The sequence below is a fragment of the Salmo salar genome, chromosome 13, assembly GCF_965601325.2.
Source record: "Salmo salar chromosome 13, fSalSal1, whole genome shotgun sequence".
Taxonomy (NCBI): domain Eukaryota; kingdom Metazoa; phylum Chordata; class Actinopteri; order Salmoniformes; family Salmonidae; genus Salmo; species Salmo salar.
Window position 1 is genome coordinate 69725222 of NC_138303.1, and position 17779 is coordinate 69743000.

At 41.6% G+C, this 17779-nt stretch overlaps 1 protein-coding gene and 1 long non-coding RNA gene across 2 annotated transcripts in view; one reads left to right on the top strand and one right to left on the bottom strand.

Moving 5' to 3' along the window:
• Positions 1 to 8647, top strand: part of LOC145860058 (uncharacterized) — a 66898-nt gene extending 58251 nt beyond the window's left edge. Inside the window, exon 3 of the long non-coding RNA XR_014380141.1 lies at positions 1450 to 8647. This is a non-coding gene — a long non-coding RNA (uncharacterized LOC145860058). The remainder of the gene's footprint in view (positions 1 to 1449) is intronic.
• A 5974-nt stretch (positions 8648 to 14621) lies between these two features.
• On the bottom strand, positions 14622 to 16660 carry bsx (brain specific homeobox). Its single transcript, XM_014137176.3, has 3 exons — positions 16249 to 16660; positions 15584 to 15774; positions 14622 to 15485 (listed from the first exon to the last, which is right to left on the bottom strand). Exons 1-3 carry the CDS (start codon positions 16499 to 16501, stop codon positions 15243 to 15245), a joined length of 687 nt encoding a protein of 228 aa, XP_013992651.1. The 5' UTR covers positions 16502 to 16660; the 3' UTR covers positions 14622 to 15242.
• Positions 16661 to 17779: the final 1119 nt, after the last annotated feature.

A 17779-nucleotide genomic window follows, 5' to 3' on the forward strand; every position in this document is an offset into this window, starting at 1 on the left:
GGTTATGAAAACATTATATAAAGTGGCATTGTTTAAAGTGGCTAGTGATACATCTAATTACATCAAGATGGCAAGATGCAGTAGATGGTATGGCGTACAGTATATACATATGAGATGAATAATGTAGGTTATGTAAACATTATCTAATATAAATAATATAAAGTGGCAAGTGATAAATTGATTACATCAATTTTCCCATTATTAAAGTGGCTTGAGTTGAGTCAGTATGTTGGCAGCAGCCACTCAATGTTAGTGATGGCTGTTTAACAGTCTGATGGCCTTGAGATAGAAGCTGTTTTTCAGTCTCTCGGTTCCAGCTTTGATGCACCTGTACTGAACTCGCCTTCTGGATGGTAGCGGGGTGAACAGGCAGTGGCTCGGGTGGTTGCTGTCCTTGATGATCTTTTTGGCCTTCCTGTGACATCGGGTGGTGTAGGTGTCCTGAAGGGCAGGTAGTTTGCCACCGGTGATGCGTTGTGCAGACCGCACCACCCTCTGGAGAGCCTTCCGGTTATGGGCGGAGCAGCTTCCGTACCAGGCGGTGATACAGCCCGACAGGATGCTTTCGATTGTGCATCTGTAAAAGTTTGTGAGTGTTTTTGGTGACAAGCCGAATTTCTTCAGCCTCCTGAGGTTGAAGAGGCGCTGCTGCGCCTTCTTCACCACGCTGTCTGTGTGGGTGGACCATTTCAGTTTGTCCGTGATGTGTATGCCGAGGAACTTAAAACTCTCCAGCCTCCACTAGCCATACCATCATAATAATATAGCCGTATGGATTCCAGCAATCCTGTACTCTATGGTTTACTTCATTCAGCAATCTTAAATTGAACATCTGAAGAAATTATTTCTTGTAACACATAAACTTGAAAGACTTATTTAACTTTAACACTTAAAAAATAACTTTGTTTTAATAAAACAACAATGAATGTAGTTCTAAAACAGACAACAGCAATGACTTGATGGCCCATAAAACCATTTACCCAGTTCATTTTATTTCGCTGATGATCTTCAATAGTCTCTTTGTGCTTCCATTATCCCCCGCCCCTCTGTCCCTGTTTCTCATTAAAGACTTGCCTCATTCTGAACAGATTAAATTGGATTTACAAAGCAAATGAGAGTAGCCCTGGAAGGTTGAGTGGTATTTGGGGTCTGATGTATCTTTTGTTAATCCCTGAGAGTAAAAAGTGAGCATGTATGGCCAATTTGCACTAGATTGAGGCTGCCTCTGTCTCTAGGGCCGGCCCTATTAGTGAATGATATGTGTAAATGTTGATAGGCCCGCTGAATGGTTTGTTGTATTTGGTTTTGTCAGGCGGTGTGGAGAGGCTCCGCCAAGGTATACACAAAGAGAATAGGGCCTTAAGGGAGAAATGGCTCAGTTAATTAAACCCAGTCTTTTGTAATCTCCCCCTCTGCTCTCTCTCTCTGTTCTTTCACAACATGGCCCAGGACAAGAAAATGAGACGACAGAAGCTGTATTCAAATGTGATCCGTGAGCAGAACAAGAAGATAAGTAGGATTACCTTTCTGCCGGACGCCAAGAACCCATTGGGCAGTGACAACAAGGACAACATGGTTCCCAGAAGGGATTCTCTCTCTGATTCTCTCTCTGTCTCTCTCTCTGTCTCTCTCTCTGATTCTGTCTGTCTGTCTGTCTGTCTGTCTGTCTGTCTGCCTCTGTCTGTCTGTCTGTCTGTCTGTCTGTCTGTCTGTCTGTCTGTCTGTCTGTCTGTCTGTCTGTCTGTCTGTCTGTCCTGTCTGTCTGTCTGTCTGTCTGTCTGTCTGTCTGTCTGTCTGTCTGTCTGTCCCTCTCTCTCTGATTCTCTCTCGGTCTCTCTCTGTTACCTTCCTTCTGGCAGATAGACAGAGACAGAGAGAGAATTAGAGAGACTCAGAGAGAGAGAGAGAGTGGGGGTGAGAGAGAAAATGACTTAGAGGTGAAGAGACAGAGACAAAAAGAGAGAGAGAGAGAAAGAAAGAAAAAACAAAGAGAAAGAGAGAGTACATTGCTTCATAACAAGTGCATCCATCTCATCCTGGTTTCCTCAGTCAATTTGTCCATCATCGTCATCTGTCAGCTTGAGTGTATTGCAACTCCAGTCCCCACTTTTAGTTATTTACAGGACCAGTCAAAAGTTTGGACACACCTGCTCATTCAAGGATTTTTCTTTATTTTTATTATTTTCTACATTATAGAATAATAGTGAAGACATCAAAACTATGAAATAACACATATGGAATCATGTAGTAACCCCCAAAAAATGTACTCTTAATGATCGGCCCCCTTTTTTAAATGTTCACCTAAAATGATGTACCCAAATCTAACTGCCTGTAGCTCAGGACCTGAAGCAAGGATATACATATTCTTGATACCATTTGAAAGGAAACACATTGAAGTTTGTGGAAATGTGAAATGAATGTAGGAGAATATAACACATTAGATATCGTAAAAGATAATACAAACAAAAAAACATGCCTTTTCAACAACAAAAATCATCTTTGAAATGCAAGAGAAAGGCCATACATTCAGATAGGATTTTAGGTGTAATTTATGTGTTGTCCACAAGATGGCAGCAGTGTCTGTGCAAAGTGTCATACAAATCCAGTGAAGAATTACAACACTACACAACATTTTGTATCAAGTCTGCCAGGAGTTTGCCCAAATGTGCCAAATTGGTGAATTAATACATTTTCAAGTACAAAAAATATATAAAAAATGTAACTAGGCATGTCAGTTAAGAACGAATTATTATTTACAATGACGGCCTACCCCGGCCAAACCCTAACCGGGATGATGCTGGGCCAATTGTGTACCGCCCTATGGGACTCCCAATCAGGACTTGTTGTGATACAGCCTGGAATCAAACCAGAGTCTGTAGTGACGCCTCTAGCACTGAGATGCATTACCTTAGACCGCTGTGCCTCTTGGGAGCCCAATTATAGAGAACATACAAAAATGCTATGGTAATATAAAATTTACGTTTACACCTCCAGAAATGTCATACATGAAGGGTCATTAGCTTTCCTACAGAAAATACACTAACCTACACACATCTAGATGGCGGGGGCGGGTGGAGCCAGCAGTGGGGTCAAACTGTAGAACCCAGTTCCAACATTTGAAAATAATTTTATTTATTTTTTCAAACAAAACTATGCTACATTTTATCTCTGGGACCTCAGGATGACAAATCAGAGCAAGATTACTGAATGTAAGTACATTATTTACCTTCAGAGGTAAATGTAGCAAACCAGTTGCTGTGATAAAAGTGCTTTGTTGTTGTGCACTCAAACAATTGCATGGTATTTTTTTGTTGTAATAGCTATTGTAAATTGGACACTGCAGTTAGATTAACAACAATTTAAGCTTTTATTTTTTATTTTACTAGGCAAGTTAGTTAAGAACAAATTTGTATTTATAATGACAACCTACCCCGGTCAAACCCTAACCCGGACGATGCTGGGCCAATTGTGATTCCAGTTGTGGTACAGCCTGGAATTTAACCAGGGTCTGTAGTGACACCTCTAGCACTGAGATGCAGTGCCTTAGACCGCTGCGCCCCTCGGGAGATTTCTGCCCATATAAGTTATGTCTATGTCCTGGAATTGGCTGTTGGTTACAATGTCATTCTAGTGACATTATCGCATATTGAGCAACAACCATCCCCTATTAGGGACACCGATCCCTTAGAGGTTAAACAAATCAAAATATATTTTATATTTGAGATTCTTCAAAGTAGCCACCCTTTGCCTTGATGAGAGCTTTGCATGCTCTTGGCATTCTCTCAACCAGCTTCATGAGTAATGCTTTTCCAACAGTCTTGAAGGAGTTCCCACATATGCTGAGCACTTGTTAGCTGCTTTTCCTTCATTCTGCGGTCCAACTCATCCCAAACCATCTCAATTGGGTTGAGGTCGGGTGATTGTGGAGGCCAGGTGATCTGATGCAGCACTCCATCACTCTCCTTGGTCAAATAGCCCTTACACAGCCTGGCGGTGTTTTTGGGTCAGTGTCCTGTTGAAAAACAAATTGTAGTCCCACTAAGCGCAAACCAGATGGGATGGCGTATCGCTGCAGAATGCTGTGGTAGCTATGCTGGTTAAGTGTGCCTTGAAATCTAAATAAATCACTGACAATGTCACCAGCAAAGCACCCCCACACCATAACACCTCCTCCTCCATGCTTCAAGGTGGGAACCACTCATGTGGAGATCATCCGTTCACAAATAGTCTCACAAAGACGCAGCGGTTGGAACCAAAAATCTCAAATTTGGACTCATCAGACCAAGGGATAGAGTTCCACCAGTCTAATGCCAATTGTTTGTGTTTCTTGGCCCAAGCAAGTCACTTCTTGGGGCAGCAGGTAGCCTAGTGTTTAGAGTGTTGGGTCAGTAACCAAAAGGTTGCTGGATCAAATCCCTGAGATGACAAGGTAAAAGTCTGAACAAGGCAGTTAACCCACTGTTCTCCCGTAGGCTGTCATTGTAAATAAGAATTTGTTCTTAACTGACTTGCCTAGTTAAACAAAAAATATATATTCTTATTGGTCCTTTAGTAGTGGTTTCTTTGCAGCAATTTGACCATGAAGGCCTGATTCATTCAGTATCCTCTGAACAGTTGATGTTGTGATGTGTATGTTACTTGAACTCTGTGAAGCATTTATTTGGGCTGCAATCTGAGGTGAAGTTAACTCTAACTGTCACGTCCTGACCAGTAAAGGGGCTGTTTGTTATTGTAGTTTGGTCAGGGCATGGCAGGGGGTGTTTGTTTAGGGTGTTTCGGGGTTGTTTGGGTTATGTTCTATGTTAGTGTATTTCTATGTTATTTCTAGTTGGTTTATTTCTATGTGGTGTTTATTGGGTTGACCTTCAATTGGAGGCAGCTGCTTCTCATTGCCTCTGATTGAAGGTCCTATTTATAGGGGTGTTTGTTCTATGGGGTTGTGGGTAGTTATTTCCTGCTTTAGTGTTTGTTGCACCTGACGGGACTGTTTGGAGTCGTTTGTTTTGTATACGTGTTTATTTTGTTTTTCCTTCTTCAAATAAAAAGAAGATGAGTATACATTTTCCCGCTGCGTTTTGGTCCACTCCTTACGACAATCATGACAGAACTACCCACCACCAACGGACCAAGCAGCGGAGGAAGGAGCAGCAGCAGAGCTATAAGGAATCATGGACATGGGAGCAGATACTAGCGGGAGAAAGACCATGGAGGAAGGCTGGAGAGGACCGGGAAAGTTATGTGGGTACACGACTGGCAAGGAAGCCTGAAAGGCAGCCCCAATAATTTTTTTGGGGGGGGCACACGGGAAGATTAGCTAGGTCAGGCAATAGACCTGAGCCAACTTCCCGTGCTTATTATGGGGAGCAACGGATCATGAGAGCACCGGTGTATGCGGAAGTGCGCACGATCTCGCCCATGCGCACGCACAGTCCGGTGCGAGCGATCCCAGCTCCTCGCAAGTGCCGTGCAAGAGTGGGCATCCAGCCGGGTAGGAGTATGCCTGCACAGCACATCTGGCCACCAGTGCGCCTCCTAGGCCCAGGCTACCCTACGCCTGCTCTACGCACGGCAGCCATCAGGCCTCTGCACAGCCCAGTTCGCCCTGTGCCAGCACTCCGCTCGTGCAGGGCTGCTGTTACCATCCAGCCAGGGCGGGCCGGTGCCTACTCATGACCCAGTGTATCCAGTTCCCGCTCCTCGCACTAGCCTTGAGGTGCGTGTTTCCAGTCTGGCGCCTCCAAAGCCAGCACCAGGCCTCCAGTGCGTCAGCCCAGTCCAGTGCGTCCTGCTCATGCTCCTCGCACATGCCCTGTGGTGCGTGTCCCTAGTCTGGCGCCTCCAAAGCCAGCCCTACGCATCAGGCCTTCAGTGCGCAGTCCTCGTCCAGAGCTTCCGGCGACAGTGCCCCATCTAGAGTCGGACCTCCAGTCCGGAGCTCCCCAGAGTCGGACCTCCAGTCCGGAGCTCCCCAGAGTCGGCCCTCCAGTCCGGAGCTCCCCAGCGACGCGCATCAGCCCAGAGACTTTGGGAGGGGTAAATAATAATAAGCAGTTAGCGGGGGTGGACAGGTTAGGTTGGGGAGTAAGGCCGGAGCCTGAGCCACCTCCGTAGTTGTGGGGGGGGGGGGGGGGCTGTTTGTTATTGTAGTTTGGTCAGGGCGTGTTTGTTTAGGGTGTTTCGGGGTTGTTTGGGTTATGTTCTATGTTAGTGTATTTCTATGTTATTTGTAGTTGGTCTATTTCTGTGGTGTTTATTGGGTTGACCTTCAATTGGAGGCAGCTGCTTCTCGTTGTCTCTGAAGGTCCGATTTATAGGGGTGTTTGTTCTATGGGGTTGTGGGTAGTTATTTCCTGCTTTAGTGTTTGTTGCACCTGACGGGACTGTTTGGAGTCTTGTTTTGTATACGTGTTTATTTTGTTTTTCCTTCAAATAAAAAGATGAGTATACATTTTCCCGCTGCGTTTTGGTCCACTCCTTACGACGGCCGTGACATTAACGAACTTATCCTTTGCAGCAGAGGTAACTCTGGGTCTTCCTTTCCTGTGGCAGTCCTCATGAAAGCCAGTGTCATCATAGCGCTTGATGGTTTTTGCGACTGCACTTGAAGAACTTTCAAAGTTCTTGAAATGTTCCGTATTAACTGACATTTGTCTTAAGTAATGATGGACTGTCGTTTCTCTTTGCTTATTTGAAGTGTTCTTGCTATAATATGGACTTAGTATTTTACCAAATAGGGCTATCTTCTGTATACCATCCGTACCTTGTCACAACACAACTGATTGGCTCAAACGCTTCAATTAAGAAGGAAATAAATCCCACAAATTAACAAGGCACACCTGTTAATTGGAATGCATTCCAGGGAACTACCACATGAAGCTGGTTGAGAGAATGCCAAGAGTGTGCAAAGCTGTCAAGGCAACGGGTGGCTACTTTGAATAATATAAAATATATTTTGATTTGTTTAACATGATTCCATATGTGTTATTTCATAGTTTTGATGTCTTCACTATTATTCTACAAGATAAATAAACCCTGGAATGAGTAGGTGTGTCCAAACTTTTGACTGGTACCTATAACAAACGAATCCCCATGCACTGAGATTGCGAGTCTGAGAACGATTAAGGACACGTCAACATTCTGTCACAAAGTTGAATCGCCAAGTTCACTCAGCTATATGAAAGCCTAGTTGTTTTTCAGCTCTTGCAGGTGTACCTTTCCCTCCCCCTCCATCTCCAAACTATTCTTCTGTAAAACTTTACCTGAAGCCTACAGGTATAATGCTTTATTACATGTTATAAGCATGAGCTTTTATGTCATCTTAAGTCTTTATAGCAAATGTTCAATTGACTCAAGGTGGCTGTTATTTAGTCAAGAGGCATGATATAGGAAATTACAAGAGCATCATACAGTCTTACAATTAATTATAATGGTACTGTACTGCATCGTCATTATACCTGTCAGTGATAAATAAAATGTTACCTTTATTTCCATTGTGTTTCAGGCCCTGGAGTATGCCAGGTGCATCCTGCGGCCCAAGGTGGCGCCCCTGCCTCAGCAGACCAAGACCAGACAGCCAGAGTGGGCCCAGGGGCCACACTCGCCTCCTGGAGGGCTTCGACATATCCCAGCTGGCCACACTGGAGGCCCTGAGGAAACGGCGAGAGCAGGAGAAACAGACCGTGGCCCACTTCAAGGTGGTGCACACCATCTGACACTACATCGGCCCAGTTACTTTATAACACACAGGAGTCACGCAACAACAGGTTTCCCCTTACAGCTGACACGGCCATTAAACTTTTGGGGAAAGGCAGTATATGGACTATATAGACAATATGGAGGAATAAGCAGGGAAATATTGCAGCAATCGTTCATTCATGCTTGTGTCAACTGCAATTTGGCGTGTTACAGAGTAGCCTGTCTGTATGTGGTTGTTGACATAAGCATTTACTGTATGAATGCATTTTTACGACCAATGAAGTTGTAGCTTGCGCGTTTGTTCATATGATTTGATGTACTTAAACCATAGGTAAACATGGTACTTATACCATACCGTAATTTATACTATAGGCAAACATGGTACTGTAATCCCAAACCAAGTGTTGTTGTTTTTTGCTCAAAGTTGATAAGGTATTGTTTGAATAATATGCAAATGTTTGTACACATTTCAGATAAATAATGCTCTGGCTATTGATAATGATTCCACAATTCCTTGAATATTCCTCTGCTAATATTCCTTACAATTGCTCATGAGTCATGACTTGAGTGCACATGACCTGAAAATGTTTAATACAGCTGCTCAAGTCAATTCAGGCATAACACATATGGTTTGTGGTTATACAATATTACACATACAGTGTTAATAGTACAATACTATATACAATCTGAGAGAACATGTAAACCTTCTAAAGCTTTGTGTAGGTTGTTTGATGACAAGGAATCGGCAACTGAGTACAAAGACCATGGCTAGACCATTGGTAGAGATCTAATGGTCAACTTGTTGTCATAATGACAAAGGACACTTATGGAAACACTAAAAAACATAGTGCGCTCCGCCTTTTCTCTTTTTTTTATAGTTTTGATAGCACTCGACATTGAAACATCCTTTGTAAATTCAACAATACATCATTAAATCGGAAAGCTTTTGGTACTGCGGGCTATATTGTCTCATTTTTGGGGGGTACTAGTCGGTAATTCACACGTTGGCATTTTATCCACATTTCCAATTTGCCCCCTTTCACCCTCTCACGCACCTGGTTGCTGCTGTTAATCTGAAATAATCTGCTCTTTTTGTTCCGTGCCTGATTATTTTCTCCCTGTATCCCCCCCGTCTCTACTTCCAGATACAAATGAGTCAAACAAAGATGACCCTTTGAAGCCCACCTGATTAGGGCTCCGTAAACTAGTGATAATTTTCCCACCAATAAAACAAATCTCAAGCACCCCCCATTTCTTTAATAGAGCCGTCAGATCATTATAAAAGAGCTATTTACTCCTATGTAATATTTTAATTTGATTATAGTCTCTATTTAACCCATCATGGCGTCTTTGATGCACTGTGTTTTTAGTGTTTAAGCCTCAGATGCGTGGGGGTAATAATAAATACCGGACCTTTTGAATTAATGAGAAACACTGCCTATCCAGACCAACTCTCTTTGCATCTTTCCCCCCACCCCTCTTTTGCCATAGAAATCCAGTTAATTGAAGGAGTCTCTCACCACCACACATGAAGGGGGCTAAATTAGCATCCCTTTCTGCCGATTGGAATAGCCGGGGCAGACGCGCACGCTTTGATGTGAGGACAGCGCCTAAGTAGGCGGCAGGCCCCTGAAAATGAGCTGATGGCCCCACTATTAGGCCCAAATGCAGATGCATCCATGTGTTGCAAAACGCTTAATCTTTTAATTGATCACCTTCCGCACAGCCTATTCTCTTCAACGCTTTTTATTTTCTCAGTAAATCTGCATCACGTTTTGAAAACGACATGATTTGCTTTTCAAAGGGCGGGAGAGTGCTACATATCCTGTTTGGATGAGCCTGTTAATGTAAACCTTCTAAATTGATGGGGAGCTGCCTCATGGTGCACATTTAAATGACTGAATAAATTAAATAATAGCTGGTATTGATGATTTTGGCCTGTGCGCGTGTGTGTGCGTACGTGTGTGTGGGTATGGTGTGAATGCATGTGTGTGTGAGTACACATGTGCATGCTTTTAAAGGCTAAGGCCCAGAAGGCTAACTGCAAGTGTGACTGCAACTGCAAGTGTGGGTATAGATGTGGGTACATAGACCCGCTAGACACTGCGGCCCCTCATGATAAGTTCTGATTTTTTGTGGCCATCAAAGTTGCCCATGCCTGCTATAGATGATCACAGTTCACTAATTGAGCTATGACCGATGACAATTGAAGTTCCATAACATTCTGATCAAACCAATGTGTTCCCAGTGGTACCCTGAGCAGTGCTCTGGCCAGGTTCTCCATGATTAGGTTTTTGGTCTCAGGGATAACCTCTATGGATTGGAATCCACCCACTCACTCTTGTTACACTACTACTTTGGGTGTGCCAGGTCATCTAGAGGTTAGAGAGGCGGTCCAGCAGCCGGAGGGTTGCCAGTTCGAATCCCAAGTCTGATAGGAAAATCTTGTGGCAAGTGGCATGCCATCTCCTGCCATTGCACCCTTGAGCAAAGCACTTAACCCATAATCTGCCCCAGGGGCAGACCCTGGCATGCAACTCCTTGGTGTGTGTGTGTAGGTGTTTGTGCTTCTCTGGGGTTTGGGTTAAAAGGCAAATTGTCTGAAAATAAAATGGATAAGAAAGTATGTTTCTACTAGAGATGATACCTAAAGAAAAATGTATCACTCATTGCCATAGCAGAAGAAATTAGCGTAGTTACTCAAATGGAAACCATTATATTTCTATGTTTACTCACCTGTAGGCCTAAAGGGTAGCGTTTGCATGCTACTGGTGAGTGTTATCTAAGGTGAGTATCTTCTAAGAATGTGTACAAACAACAAACCAATTCAATGGGCCAAAGGCCCTACTGATCCTTACCATATTCAGAGAAAATGAAAAATGGGTGTGTTACGAAGGAGTTACTTTCACCAAGACATGGACATTATTTTCAATATTGTGATTTAAACTCCCATCAATTACTGTTGTGTTTTGATTAAAACATGCTATGCGTTATTACTGTAACATCTTTGTGTATCATTAATTATACAATGAAGAGCTATCAAATCCCTTAGCCTAATTTGTCCCAATTCGTTTCTGTTAAAGGTCCAATGCAGCCATTTTTATCTCGAATATCAAATCCTTTCTGGGTAACAGTTAAGTACTTTACTGCAAAAAAAGGAAGCATGACAGAATATGATGCATTTGAACAACAGCATAAATACAACTAATTCACTTGTGCATGTCAAAAACAGAATGAACCCTGCTGCACATGCTGCCACTGTTTGGAACAGATTGATTATAACATTTAGAATGAGCAGTCAGCTCACAAAGGAAAAAGTGCACCAGGGAGAACGCAACAAGCATGCAGATGCAATAAGTGAAAACACATTATCGTACTGGGGATATGTCGCTAATATAATGTCACAAAGCATGATGTGCTAGCCAGTGAACGTTCATTCTGAAATAGCTTAATCTTTATGAATTAGTCAGATATTAGTTTAGATAGACTTGAAATTGGCATGGGAGCTAACATCAGCTAGCTGTAGCTTTCTAGCTGTTTATCAAAGTTAGATAACTGGTTAATTTGACCCCAAAAAATCTACCAAACTATTTCTCAATGTTTCTCAAAATTACTGTAAACTAGCTGATTAATTTGATCGTGCTTTGTGATACACCCTGTTTTATGCTGTTTTAGTCCACACAAAACGTCACTCTGCCACCTACAGTACAATATAACCTAATGAACACCATGGGAGAAACAATCAAATTGACCAGCCACAGTCATGCTTTTTTTGTCCTACCAGATCCGCGATGAGAAGGTTCAAGCTAGTGTATCCCTCTGTCCTTTGACTCTTGTTGGATGTAGATGAATGTTATGACAGGCTTCAATGACTGTTATAATCGTTTATTTACAAGTTAATTACAACTTGCTTTTTGCTTTAGCGCCATCGGTACCGGATAGAGCAGATCTAGCCTCACGTGCAGAAAGAAGTAAGCCATCTGGCTCTAGAGACTCATTGGGAGTGAGACTAGAGCAGACCCAAAAGTTATGACTGAGGGACAGTCCATTTACTTTAACTGTTACATTTTATGCTATGAAATCCTGCAAAACAATCCAAGCAATATTCGCACAGCCTATGTGCTCATGGAGCTGCTGTTGCTGGCAGAGTCACTGAGGGGCAGAGTAGTTAGTAACATAACAGCTTGTTGTGAACAATATATTTTGCAAACAGAAAAATGTACACATTTACTGCACTCTTGAGCATTTAAAACATAAGCCATGAATTATATATAGGAGTTTTAATAATACAAAAATATCAAATCGACCTAATGGGCCACACTAAGATTTCATTAATCAATGCATATTGTTTTCAAGTGTGGCAGTGGTGTGGAAGACCTGACAAAATTCCAGGACTGTAGGCTACTGAATTACTTGCTTTTATCCTGAAATATTTCCTTACTTCCAGAAAATAATTATGTTTTACAACATTCCTTAAATGTTCATAAAATTCTCTGAACAAATCAGCTGACTTGGGTGTCAAATGTTGTTTGTTTGGAGCTGGTGGCCTCGATTCATATTCTACCATAGAGAGGCAAAGACCAATGGTTGGTTTACTTGTAATTTCACCAACATTGTGCACACATTATTTGAGTTAAATATCTGTCCAAATGTCTCCATTAAGCTTAGCATTCCAATTTTCCAAATGTCCCAAATTAGCTTACTTTGAACGCAATGTTTTTGTGACAAACCCATGTTTTCTTGAGCCGGCTGCTTGAGTCAGTGGGCGGATTCTATTATGCTGAGCCGCTGGGCATCGGTCTATGGCCCTTGACGTGAACGGGCAAAAGCGGTGAGGGAGGAGCACCTTTCCAAAATCGAAAAGTAATCTGCACAGCTTGATCATGTTGTCAACAAGGCAGCATTGTGTATCTTCCAGAAACATACATCTCTTTTCCATAAAACGATTGTTTTCCTTTTCTGACTAGTTTTCGTTGGGAAGACAGATAAAGCGTTTTTATCAAAATCAATCACTTTCGCATTGTGAAAACACAGAATCCTACTCATGAATCATTGTGCTTAATTACGTCACTTTTGTTTTGAGCCGATTTCGCCGTGGGCTTTGAAGGGGGCACTTTGTTCACGCCAGAGATTAAGCCCTTTCCGAAACGAAAGCAATCATCTTTCACCCGGTGCAAATCACGCCTACCCGGGCGCCCGGGACAGATTATTCGAATCCCCTCACTGGTGCCCGTGTGCTTCATCAGCCTTTTGTGCGCGTCTTCTCTTACTGCTCCTTTCAAGACATTTGGTGATCCAGTAGGCCTAGCAGTAACCAATAATAGCCTAACTCAAGTTCAATAAAAGTCATGACAATGTTTATGAATAGCTACCGCTCTACGTTACATGCAACAACTATTTGTTATTGTATGATGAAGTATTTATTTTATTCCACAGCGGGGTCCCAGCTACCAAGGCGTCTACCACAGCATGAGCACATTTAACAGATAGCCTCCGATTAATATCTCCTCCACTGCTAAGTGACTCCTGTAGTAGTGGTTCTGGTCCATGGCCTCGTTTCCCAGAGCCTTCGTAGTGTTAAGATCTGAAGATGTATCTTTAGTAGCCGAGCTGTTTAACATAGCCTTTGTTAGTAACGTGATTCTTAATTTAAAACCTTCACACATCTATGAGTGATCCAGACTATTCGTAGAGCAGCCGAAGTGCCTCGTTAGATGCTGTTTTGCCCTTCTGCATCACTTTATTCACATAAGATCTCCGCTAAACATTGAATCAAGATTCTTAAATCTGTCTGACTGACCGCAATAACCTCAGAACGAAGTTGACTACAATTAAAAAGTTCAAAGTATTTGCAGTTGTTGCAAACAAGTGAAAGATAAAACGATGCTTCAAATAAAAACTGACTTCGTTAAACGACAAATAGGCTACATGTGCCTATTTCAATCATATTGAGTTATATTTTGCCAATAGGCTACTGTCTGTAATTTTAGCTTCAATACGGTTCATGATGTGTGACAAGATATGCCAAACTGTTAGTTAGTGCATTAGTATTGGGTAAGCATAATAAGCCGCCTCAATATTTGCAGCAATAGGTGGTAATATTTCTCAAGGAGCTGATCCTTCGTCAGTAATGTGGAATAATTCTAATGTTAAGGTAGATTTGAATGGAGAAAGCTGATCTGAGAGCAGCGCTACTTTTCTTTCGATCCTATCAATATCGACACATGGTCTAATAACGCACTTAGCGAACGGCTTCTCAACGTGCTTGTTTGGGAAACAGTAGTTGGCTCGTAAATAACAATGCATTGGGTAGCCAACGATCATCGCAATTCTTAAGTTACATCGCAACTGGGAAACGAGGCCCTGGTTCTTCAAGTAGGTGGGGTTATTTTAGTAAAACGCTATTACAACTGACCTCTCAAGATACGGCCGGGGAATTTTCTGTAAGCTTAAGGTAGGCTATGTGAATGTCGAAAGGCCTATGCAAAATAATCGTCTACTTAAAAATATTATTATAACCATAATTCGTAGCTATTATTAATTAACTATCATTATTTGTAATATTATTAAAGTACAAAGAGGTCGTAGAATCGGACTGCCAGGAAATAATCATTGGCTATAATTGCTTTTCAAAAGTAGGGTTAGGCATACTTCCGAAATATAATTATGAGTTATGAGTAGGTATTCCAAGAAACTATTTCAATTAAATACAAATATATCTATTCAAATAATTAAATCTCTAGTGTCCTATGAAGATTGATTTATTGACTAATAACTAACTAATACTAAAGTGTTAATGGCATTAAATTGAAACATTGGTCAGTTCATCCAAGTTTATAGGAAAATGCAACTGCAATCCCTTAGCCTAATAATAAACCGACAAATGTACATGATAAATGGTACAGGCTAAACAATTAGTTATGTTTATCATGCACGTTTTAATAGTAACGCAATAACACTTCAAAAGGCATATGCTGCAACATATTTCGATTACCAGAACGAAAGTGCAAAAAGAAAGGGTAAAAATGTGACTTGCTGAAATTAAGAGCTAAGTTGTTTTTGTTTATCAAAGTAGGAACATACAAATGTATTTTCTCACAGATTGTCTCCAAAAAGAATCAACTGGTCCTGCATGGGTCAACGTAAGTCGTCTGCATAACTGGTGGCTTCAAACATTCACCAAAAACTATCTTAAGATGAAAATGACTGTTTTTTGTTTGATTCGAAGATGATAATAATAATAATGATAATAATATCCTAATAATGAACATGGCTTCAGATTATATTTTGTAGGCCTATGTACAATTGTTTGACATGATGCATTTTACACAGCCACGAAAAATATAAATATAGACAGCCTAAAGGGAATGTGTAGTGAGTGACATATTAGGCATATACGCTTGAATAAATAATACTTTGCATTATTGTCATTGATTTGTTTAAAAAAAGCAATATATCATTTCATATGTAGCCTAAAATACACGATTCAATATTGACATTTACACTGGGTTATGGCTATTTGTTTTTAAAACAACTTGCCACTTGCACTATAGTGAACGTTCTGGCGAGCAAATATCATCCTCGATATCAACATCGTCCTCATTTTCCTCTAACATGTATGAGTCTGGGTCGATTCCACTGTTAAGATCATCTGTGTTTTTTTCGTTGAGTTCACTCTCACTTGAGTTCTCCATGGATCTATCTAAGTCATTCGGATTTTTCTGGTCGTCTTGTGTTTTCCTCAGTTGCTTTTTATGCTTCATCCTTCTGTTTTGAAACCATGTTTTCACCTGTGTGACAAAGGTGGAATATTTCATAAACTTGCTTTGCAGCACAATGCGACCATCCCGAAAGGTATGATTAGTGTGATGTAGTTTAGGTTTCTTACCTGGGTTTCCGAGAGACTTAACGCTGTTGCCAACTCCACTCGTTCTGGTGTGGATAGGTACCGTTGTATCTCAAATCTCTTTTCCAGACCAGATAGTTGCGAATCCGAGAAGACCGTTCTCGCCTTCCTTCGTCTGCAATGCTTGCCCGGTAACTCCGGATGATGCTGAAATAACCCCGGCATTTGCATCCCTGTGAAATATATAAGGCATTCAGAATTGAAATTTCAACAACTTTTGCAATTATATTAACAGTTTAATTGTTGTAAGTTAAATTCAATGTACTCCATGCAATTTCTTCACACTGTAGGATATTACTTTAGGCCTCGTTATATTTAGCACACCATTTTATAATGGAGTATGATTTTTTTCTTCTGATTGAGTTGGATTTTTTCGAGAACGTTTTGCACCAACTTTTACGCACGAAAAGGCCAATATACCTGTTGCAAAACGCCCAAGACCACTCCATCGTTTTGTCAGGCTGTTAGGATTGGTAGACTACTAAAATGGAAATTATACATGCACCAACATTATGAAATAACATCCCTTTGGAATTAAATCATTATAGTCCTAATGAAATGTCGACGTTGTCTTAAACTGTTCTTGCACTCTGTAACTGCCTTCGCTTCACTGAATGCATGAACCAATCCAGTGCCTTCCAACTTACCAGACGTGAAGAAATACTGGTGATGGTCCGGCTTGTGTAGATGATGGTGCGGGTGAGGCGCTAGTATCGGAGTGGGCATCAGTGGGTATCCATATTCTAGGAGAGGCATCCGGGAAGCCAGAGAACTTGAGAACGGCAAGTGGAATACCTCTCTCAGGGGCTTTGGTTTGTGTAATAAAATATCTTCGATGAAGAACGACGTTGACCTCTGGGCTGGCATCTGAGGCACCGGGGACGTGTAGTTCAGATTCATCTTATATCTCTGAAAACACCTTCACAATTGAGTCCGTGTGGTGTTGATTATATGTGCACCCTAACAAACCAGGGAAGGGAAGCACTAAACTTCTTGCCTCCGTCTCCTCAGTCTCAAACGCAAGAATGGTCGTCTGTGTGAGATACGGTTGTGTGGCAGCCAGTGAGTGGTGCCAGGTAGATTAGCCTACTATTTATTCAGAGGGAGGTAGATTACTATTTATCCAAGTGGAGCGACTGTGGCAAATTATAAAACTGATATGTAATCAGCCAATAGCACGCTGGTGGGGCGGAGAATGGAATTAGTTGTGTATGGATTAATGACGGTGACGACGGAGAGGGAGGGTCGCTCGCCATGGTGCTGAAACAGCCTTCCCAACGGAGCCCTGCAGTATTTCCCTCCTGCACCTCAGTCAAACTTGCTTTCATTCGTCCCTTTTCCAGTGAATATAAACTATAGACATATGTCCTACTGTTTTAGGCCGTTAGACTATTATTTATATTGTCATATTACCAGTGTGTGTTTTTGATAAACAACATCAACGTTTATAACAAGGCATATGCTACACAATTAGGCAACACTAATGATTAACAACTGGAGGTGATTTGTATCGTGTTTCACTTTTTACATGTAGCATATCTTATCATGTTTAAATGACCTCAATAGGTGGGATTGCTGTTGGCATCCCCAAATATACGACAGAAAACTAACATTTACTGATCTGAATAGCATTTTATTTTTGTGCAACAGTTCCTACCTGTTGTTTCCCTAATACCTGTGTCTGTCTCCTACTATCTTTTCATAGTCATCCCCCGGATCACTGATGCGGGGGATGACAGGTGTATTTGCTAATTCCGCCATAAATTGGCTGTAATTGTTGGTATTAAAATCTGGGAGAGTACAAGTGGTGCTCCTGTGCCATTTAAGCGACGGAAGCCTTAATTTGTTGATATCGTGTTGTCATCACATTTCCAATCACGCTAGCTAATGTGAAAGTGTCTTAATGCAGGCAGTATTCTCGCTGCAATGCTATTAGGCAATTAGGGGAGATGTTAGAGCGGAAGTAGTAATCCTTGGGCGCGAGGACAGGATTTCCATTTGATCAGGTAGGCATAACAAATTAATTACTGAATTCAATTACTCATGAAAGTGCATTACTGCGCCAAATCTAAAACATGTCCTCCATATGCATGAGCTTATATAAGGAAAATGGATGTAGACCTTGCAATTTACTCAAAATGTCAGTTTAAAGAATATGGAAATGTGGCAGATTTAGAC